This window comes from Anneissia japonica, unplaced genomic scaffold (genome assembly GCF_011630105.1).
Source record: "Anneissia japonica isolate Jap-2015-1 unplaced genomic scaffold, ASM1163010v1 scaffold2326_len296723_cov167, whole genome shotgun sequence".
Classification (NCBI taxonomy): Eukaryota; Metazoa; Echinodermata; class Crinoidea; order Comatulida; family Comatulidae; genus Anneissia; species Anneissia japonica.
This window is the reverse complement of record NW_022697846.1, coordinates 210,027-219,020: the sequence shown is the minus strand read 5'-3', so window position 1 is coordinate 219,020 and position 8,994 is coordinate 210,027. Positions and strand designations below refer to the sequence as shown.

The following is an 8,994-nucleotide window of genomic DNA, read 5'->3' as shown; positions in this document are numbered from 1 at the left end:
ACCATGCACTAATTTTTCATTAGTGCACTTGATCTTATTAAGTAATTACCTGTAATTTCTGTCAATACCATATATGAGCTACCATCATCCATAGAAAACACTGCAATGTCCGTCAGAGTAGGTGTGTTTAATATCTGAAGTTCATCGTAATCTGATGTACTCTACCAAATAAACAAAACAAAAATATCTTCACTGAAAATTATTCCTGTATAAGCACTTATATCTATTTATATTCTGTGCATACTTGAGGCTTTCCATCCCAAAACGAGCAAACTGTCACTATGTAACTAGCATATTATCTTTATGATAAGAATGTGGAAGTGGAAGAATGTGGAAGTCAATTCCAGTAAAACGACCCATCACTATAAAGCTTATAACGTGGAGAACAACAAAGTTAAAAATTTTCATTTATCGGTCACTAATGCCAGTTTTTGGATGGCAAGCCTCATACATACAGTTCACTCTACAATTCGAGAGCTCTTTAATTTTGAGAACCCTTTAATTCTGAGAACCCTTTAATTCGAGACCACTTTTTAAAAGTACAAACCAACAATCTTCAAACTTTTAACAAAAAGTTAATCTTCTAATTAGCAACCTAAACCTAGTCTAGAAGTAGAGGGCAAACTGCTTGTACTAGAATATATGTGCTCTCCATTAATTTGATGCCAACAGTAGTGGACCCAGGAATTTGAAATAGAGGGGCCCCAAGGAGGGACTATCAGGGTCTAGACCACCTCAACCCTACAAATTTGGGGCTGAAGTAAGAAAATTCATGATTATGACACATTATGACATGACCTAAAGGCACTCTCAGAATTAAAGTTGAATACATTGTATGCTTACATTCTTTTCTCCATTTAAAAATAAATAATTTTGAAAAATTTAGGGGTGCCCGGGCTGACTGAGGCCACCCTGGTCTTAATCATTTTAACATAAATGCAATAATGTTATGCTATTTTAATGCATTTTCTGCTCTTTGTCTTTTATCTTCGTCCTGTGTTTTAATAATATATCTCAATACTTTTTACTGTCTTTTAATGTTTTTATAGTTTATCTTACTGTTCTAACATCACTTTATACTTATATATATTTATGTTTGATCGCTTAGCTACAAAACACATTTCTGTTTATTTATGTATAATAGACTGAATAAAATGAATTGAAATGACCCTTAAAACCGCCACTGCTTTATATACATAAAATAAATATAATAATGTATATATAAATCATGGTATAATAAAGGTTCCAAACCAGCATGCTGTAATGTTATGGTTATATAGCAGTAGGCACACACAGACACTCCCTAAATCGGGGTAACTTAACGGTTTAAATTAGTTTACAACTCACCGTATTGTGTCTGAAGACCTTTGTTACTAAGCTATTGTCATCAGTTCCAGCAACAACCAAATAAAATATACCATTTGAAGAAAACACTTTGAGATGTGTCGGATGGGTGATCCTCAAGTTATTGCTCAATCCAGTTACATTTATTAAAACTGATAAATCTGTGAGGAGAAAATAAATATGTTTGTAGCAATATCTGTATTAGAGTAATTTAATAATGATAATAATAATCATGTACAATCATAATGATCATAATCATCATCATAATAGTCATGTTCATGATAATCATTAATCATATCAGAACACGACTAAATTTTGTAGCCATATCTGTGTTAAAATTAAACAAAATATAATCGAACAAATTAAAAAAAGGAAAAATGACAACAATCATGATAATCAACCTTGTGCATAATGACATGACAACAATTTGGCCTTAGCTTTGTATATTATATCAAATATAACCCATTAGAAAAGAACAACTATGTTGTACAGTCCACAAAGTCATGAAAAGTATTTAATATCATAATCAAAAAAGAAAATTGTGCTGGTTTATGATCATGGCTATACATTAAATTTGGAGAAAACCTAAAAATACTGTTAACCATTTGTCCAGTGGAGGCCTATATATTTTTTTTTATGCCTAGGCCTAACAGCCATATCCTAGGCTAGTTTAGCCAGTTAGCCTTTCTAGTACAGTACTAGTAGTAGCAAGTAGGTAGGCCCCTCCCTAGTGAGGCCTCGCCAGGTTGGACAGACAGGCCTTGGCCTTGCTTGGCATTGTTGTTGGTAGTAGTAGGCCAGCTACTAGGCCCCTCCCAACTAGAGAGCACTATAATTGGCCTTTAAGCCATCTTAATTTTTTTTTTTCGATTTTTGGCCAAGTGACTTGGCCCAGCCCTTGCTCTTTCCTGTTTTATCAACCTTCCTACCTTGTCCAGAGCAGGCCGCGCACATTTAAATTTCCCACCACCACTCCACGTGTGGTAATCATGCTCTTTGGTGTTGGTGTTGTTATTGTTGATGTATTTATATTTATAAACTTAAGTACTCTTAAAAAGCTAACAATTTCTAGCCAAAAAACGTTAATAACTTTTAAAATTCAATTTATAATTTGGATAAATGATTATTTTATGTTATGTATTTTTGTATGTTCAATTAAATTGATTTTGAATTAACAAATATCAAATTTCTACCAGCTTAGAGGGCTTTCCGAATTTGTTTACGACGGGGACCGGTCCTACTAAAAAACGCCCGGAGCGCCCGGTGGGACGGGAACGTGTGCTTGCAGGTTAGACAGATCGATGTGGAGCCTCCTAAAAAGATGGGACATTTAACCTTTGATTTAACTATATTTTAGTTTTATATGTGCTGCTTCAATACATGATGGCACACGAAGGAATGCTCAGCCAGTTTGAGCTTCAGATCTCTGAGCTAGATATGATGAAATGCATGTACCCCAATGACGGTGAGCTGGAGATCGACGACCCAGATGTGATCGCCGATATAAAGCAGTTTTGTGCCTGCGGGGAGAGCGAGCATGTAGCAACCATGGGGCCTAGCTTCACACGCCAGTTATCGTATGCTATTAACTTCATTGTTGATGAGAAAACCAGTGTAAGTAGTAATAATACCCAAGTTGCATTTTGATAATATACGAACTACAAAATGCAAAAATATATTTAGAAATTTAATAAATATAGGCCTAGGCCATATAGAATATAATATATTAATAAATAATATTGTTCTGATGACGAATTACGCAGCAAAAGCACTTCATTCAATATTCATGCACTACATCACGTTGGGAGAATAACAGTCCTTCCTAATATAATACTAAATCATTTTTATTTCACTTCAGTGTTTAAAAAAATGAAAAAGTAAATTTATATTTTTCCCATCAGATAAAATTGATATGTGATTTGCCACATGCTTACCCATCTGAGCTTCCAGAACTGATTGTTCGATCCGATTCGTTTTCACGCGACTCCCAAAGGCAACTTAATGAAGATTTACAACGGCATATACGAGAAGCTTTACTGGGGGAGCTGTGCGTTGGGGAAGCAATAAATTGGATTCAGGACAACAGCCAGCGTTACTTAGAAATTAAAGCTGATACTGAAGGACCAGCTACAAAATCAAAACAATGTAATGAAGCTTTCTGTAGGCTGTGGATACACAGCCACCATATATACAGTAAATTCAAAAGAAGAGATATTTTAGAGTGGGCCAAAGAATTCAAAGTTACCGGTTTCTGTTTACCAGGAAAACCGGGAATAATTTGCTTAGAGGGCGATACTGAGTCGTGTGAGGAATACTGGCACAGGTTGCGGCGATTAACCTGGAAGAAAATTTCCTGCAAGCACCGGGAAGATATCCCATTAGAAGGGAGAGAAGTTGCTGATCTGAGGAAGTTCACGGGCTTTGAGGAAAAAGCGTTTAATCCGCACAGTAATGAACGAGGAGGGAGGGAGTACCACATGGATCTTGGTATGCTGTTTAAGTTTCTGGAAGAACATGATTGTGCTGATGTGTTCAAGATACTGCTTGGTGTTGACGGCAAAGCATCTAATAAATCATAAACTTACGCTAAATTTCTTGTAATGGACCGTTCCACTAAGACCTGCCCCTTGGATGTTGTGAAGTCCCACAAAAACGAGAGTGTAAAAACTTGCACAAACATGTGCGTTCATGGGACAACACGTTGTAGGACACGTGCATGTTCCTGGCGCTGTTCTGATTGTCAGCTGAGTTGTTAAGTTTGATGACACTTGGGAAAGGTCTATTGTATTTCGTATCAATGTGTCTCGATGTACGGTTCGTATGCTATCTCGGTAATGATGAGGAAGGTTTGCGTTGGCAACAGTAAGGTACACCCACCATTACCGAGATAGCATACTTTCCATATAAAGTACTGAGAAAGCCAGTGCATTTTATATCATATTATTAAAGTGAGTATATAGAAAACATGAATATTTAGTATGTTATTTGTTATTATATATTCTTTTATTTAAATTATGTTTAAAAATAGCTGTGAAAATTATCTTAATTATTATAAAAAAGTACATCAAAATTGTTATCTTGAACTTCATGATACGGAAATTTTTGATATTATAATTGTAATTATTTTATATTACAATGATTACTCTTTTAGAGAAAGAATCTATTTTATTTATTTATTTAGATTCAATTGTTAGAAAATGTACATAAAAAAGAACAGATGAAAATAAAAATTATGAAATCTCTTATAGTTTTGTTTCTAATATGAGTTATTCGTATTCTTTTAATCGGGTGGTGCGCCAGCATCCGGAATTGTGGGAGGAAACAGTAAAATTTTTTGGGGGAATGTTTTCCTATAGCAGACCTGAAATACAATTTTAATTAGTGCACACGAGCCATTGTATACACACTGGGCCTACAGTTTATAGTCCTTATCCGAGAAGACTTGTTCTACCACCAGAACCATAGGCGAGCGTGCCGTTCGAAACCAGCGCCGATATTATGGCTGTAGCTTGCGGCGCCCCTGCTAACCGCTCGGCCATTTGACTCGCCAACATTATTGGTTAACGCTTCTAATGTGCTTTTTATTTTGATTTAAATGCTCAGAAATTTATTACAAATGTAAAAAAGTTGTTAAATGCATTGTTTTTGAGTGGCCAGGCCTTGAAATGCCAGACAGACCAATCGAAGCAATATTGGCCAATCTTACAATTTTCATTTTTCCGGGAAAAAATGGGGGAGGGAATTTTAAAAAAAATTACCAACCCCCCCCCCCACCACTGCTTTTAATTAGCATTTCATTGAAAAAAGAACAGTAAAACTTACCTTCTGAGATGGTTGTTAGTGTCTCTGGTAATTCCCTCTTAGCTCGGTGTTTCTGGTTTGGCTGCAGTCCAAATGCTTCCAGATGTTTTCTTGATAAGTCTTCTGCTTGTCTTTCATATTTTTTTAATAGTTTTGACAAATCCTCATCTATTTTATATAACAATGATTCACAGAACTAAAACAGAACTCTTTGTAAAAGTGTATAGTATTGTCCCCTGATCATGACTAAAAATCATAAAAAAATTATTTTAAAATAAACTTGGTCATTTTGCAGTAACATAAAAATTGTCAACTTGAGTATAGAAATTATTGACATTAAAAAAATGTACCCTGACTGGAAGTGTTTCTATCAATTTTTTGCTGTAAAATTATGAGTAAACATTTTTTAAATAAACTAATTTCTATGTTCAATTTGATAATTTTTATGTTACTTCAAAACGAACATGTTTATGTAAAAAATGATTTTTGAAATTTCTTGGTATATCATGGAACAATACATCTTTAAATTACAAAGCCCTTTACACTACTATTAGGATAATATAAAGTTTGAGATTCTTGAAAGATAACAGCAGAGTGTTTTATAGAAGTTGCCTAAATTCCATTTTAGTTTGTAATATGATGTTCATTTTATAGTAAGCAGTGGTAAAATTTATTAATTTTTTTAGTTTGCTAGTATAAAATTGCAAACAAATTCGTGTTGCTAAAATAATTCCACAATATTGTACAAAGATGAAGTGCGCCCTCACGCATCACAATCCATTAATGATACGTTGCTTACCTTGTGAAACTACACAGCCAATGAACAACAGGATAAATACGACCAATGGGCGGCCACATCTTTGGTTAAATATCATGTTCTGTTGTTGAGAAGGAAAAATATCAATACACTCAATTATCAATTCATATAAAATATATTTCGTGATTTGTTTTATGTTATTTACCAAGTTTCTACCATGGTTTTATTTTGCTTTTATAATTAACTATAAAACAGGATTATTGATAATGTAATATTTACTATTACAGTTCCATAATTTGAGATCTAATTATGTGAAATCGAACATCAGATTTGATTCTCATCCGAATTATTAGCAATTCGACGAAAATTACTCTTATTTTCACTAATAAAAATGATTTTGCTTTTATACTCCCATTACTAGGGCCTACATTGGCTATGGCAATAAAGAAAATATAGTATATGTCGGGTTTCAAACTAAAGTATTTGCCAAGGTTACGTTAGAAGCAGTCTATATATTCAGCGAAATTCATCAAAAGCAATTATATGCACGTTTTAAAGTAAGGTAAGCCTATTTCACATGATACACTGACGTATCTTCAAAACTTTATCAAAATCGAAACACTTTGTTGAAAATAATCGTCTAAGAGTCAATTTTATATAGGCCTACTATTGTCAAGGAGACGTTAATAGCAACATATAAACATACATAACAAATTTCAAGATATCGTTGTGCCAATTACCGTGCCTTAAATTTAGGACGCCTACCTTCAGTTGTAAACCTTCACTGCCGACCCTAACTCTTGACCACCGGCAGACCTATAGTTTGGACTGGAAGAAACGCCCCTTGGACAATCTCAAGTAAAATTTTTTTCCAGGTGTCAAGCAGAATGTAAAATTTGCATATGCTATGGAGCGCCGTTTAGGACATTGCTATATGTTTTTTTAAAAAGGCACTCTGTTGGTGCCGAAATAATTTTGTGCCACATAATTATATACCGGTAACTAATCTGTATACAAAATTAAATCTGCGTTTTTTGTAAACAATCGACCAAAGATTTTTTTTCTCTAAAACCAGCTGTGAATTTCAGCGATTGGTTTCGTCCGTAGCGTGTTAAAAATGTTTTGGTTCCATACACGTAGCCGAAAAAAATCATCGTGTCTTCCATGACAACCCTTCTAATTTTCTGCCTTTACTAATGTTCTTACAGTTTATGTAATGTACCAAGGGCTAAGTTTTGACTTGAACGTAATATTATATTACTCTCCTACACCATGCACCTATTACTCAAGAAATACACAACCGAGTCAACGTACTCGTGTCAATATACGAACCTTACCCAGATAGATAGAGCTAAGTTTAATCACCTAGAACGTGTGCAATTTTGACCCAACTGCTTAATAAATGTATCTACGAATACTTATATATTTTTAGTCAAGAATATTAAATATTTTAGGAATGTGTTAGATGAAGCCGTGAATTTCTGCGTGGTTGGTGTAGCATGTTGAAAAAAATTGGTTCCATACAAATTAGCGGAAAATGTAACGTGTTTTCCGTAACGACCCCGGTCATTTTCTGCTTTAAAGTAATGTTCTTTGTATCAGATCAGCCTTGAATTTCTGCGATTGGTTTTGTAGCGTGTTTCCGTTAGGAACCCTGTAATTTTCTGTTTTTGTACCAGGGCCGTCGAACCGCAAATTCTTTGGCCTGGACCACTTTTTCTCAATTCTGCTACTTTTAAAATAAATATAGTTATACCTATAAATTATATGAATGTATTATTAATGTTGGCATCACATTGTTGCTTTTTTTTTTATTGTACTTTCCATATATTTTGAAAATCCTTAAATTTTAAGTTCGCACCTTTCGCCATGGCGAGGGTAAAAAAGCAAGAAATATATAAATATATTTTTTAATACACAAAGAACCGTCAAAAACAAATTAGAATTGGTTGTTGTCTAGACAAATATATCAGATACCGTATATTATATAGTTTAAACTTGCATGCATAAAACGATAATTTTAATAATAATCTTAATTGGATATATATGAGATTGATAATAAATCATTCGCTGTACTATTTAAATGAGTGGACATCCTTGTGATTTAAGGAAATATAAATGGGTCTGTAGCTAAGTGTCAAAATGTGCGGGTGAGAATTTAAAGTATTAGGCCTAAAATAATAAAAATATGTCGGTCTTAAGCATAAAGCCTCTAAGCCCGGTCATTGGATCAAAAACATACTCAGCTTCCAGGAAGAATTCCATAATATTGCAGCTAGTAAATCAGCGCAGTTGTGTTCGAAACTACCAGGTACATTGTACTACTGGGTGGAGAGAGGCAGCCGTAGATAAAGTGCCTTGCCAAATGACACAAGCGATTTGCCCAGCGAGAGCCTTTGAACCCCCGACCTCGAGGTTGGGAGGCCAAGCCACAACCGATGCGCCAACCGCTTCTACTAAGGAGCGAACTTCCTTATGTTGTGGTCATATTCGACTATAGTTAACCCAGACCATTCAGTAAACAACATAGACCTAAATCATATACATAGGGCCCAACTTTCCACTTCGGTGCATGCATAAAACGTAATTTATTGGAATTTGGATATGAGATTCATAATCAATCAAAATTATTTGTACTCTATGCTAAACATTTAACGCCGTACCTCCTTGTGATATAAATAAATTTCGGTCAGAAGTTACGTGTAAGTCTTTTCTGCTTATGTTTAGATGTTTGGTATTTAATTTTTTTTTCATCCGTTTAAATAAATTGGGCAATTATGGCATTTTATAAAATCACTAAACAATAACTTTCTAGCCTGTCAGTGGCGGCGCTACGGGGGTTGGGGAGGCAAGAAAATCTTCTCCCTCAACACCCACACCCCCCCCCCCCCAAAGGAAGGAAAAAAACATCGGGGAGAAAAAATGCTACCGTATGTATTTTCTACATACTTTGTAAACTATCTACATTATAAAATCAATTAAATAAGCCTCTGAACCCCTAAATTGTCATAATTTTCGGGGACCACTTTCGGGACATTTTGAACGACGCTGGACCACGCCCACTTCTGGCCATCCACCTCCCCCCCCCCCCA

At 34.9% G+C, this 8,994-nt stretch overlaps 2 protein-coding genes across 2 annotated transcripts in view; one reads left to right on the top strand and one right to left on the bottom strand.

The window, feature by feature from the left end:
* Nucleotides 1-6,707, bottom strand: part of LOC117102365 — a gene marked incomplete in the record, with an annotated part of 38,752 nt that extends 32,045 nt beyond the window's left edge. Inside the window, 4 exon segments of the mRNA XM_033242627.1 lie at nucleotides 1,348-1,505; nucleotides 5,167-5,313; nucleotides 5,945-6,023; nucleotides 6,643-6,707. Coding sequence (XP_033098518.1) covers nucleotides 1,348-1,505; nucleotides 5,167-5,313; nucleotides 5,945-6,020 — 381 coding nt within the window.
* On the top strand, nucleotides 2,618-4,556 carry LOC117102366 (RWD domain-containing protein 2B-like). Its single transcript, XM_033242628.1, has 2 exons — nucleotides 2,618-2,958; nucleotides 3,246-4,556. The coding sequence occupies exons 1-2, from the start codon at nucleotides 2,725-2,727 to the stop codon at nucleotides 3,921-3,923; spliced, it is 912 nt and encodes a 303-aa protein (XP_033098519.1). The 5' UTR covers nucleotides 2,618-2,724; the 3' UTR covers nucleotides 3,924-4,556.
* Nucleotides 6,708-8,994: the final 2,287 nt, after the last annotated feature.

Bases quoted from the DNA above. Each gene is read 5' to 3' on its own strand.
- LOC117102366 (XM_033242628.1), top strand. From the start codon at position 2,725: ATGATGGCACACGAAGGAATGCTCAGCCAGTTTGAGCTTCAGATCTCT. The intron at 2,959-3,245 runs GTAAGTAGTAAT...TTTTCCCATCAG, and splicing joins TTGTTGATGAGAAAACCAGT to ATAAAATTGATATGTGATTT.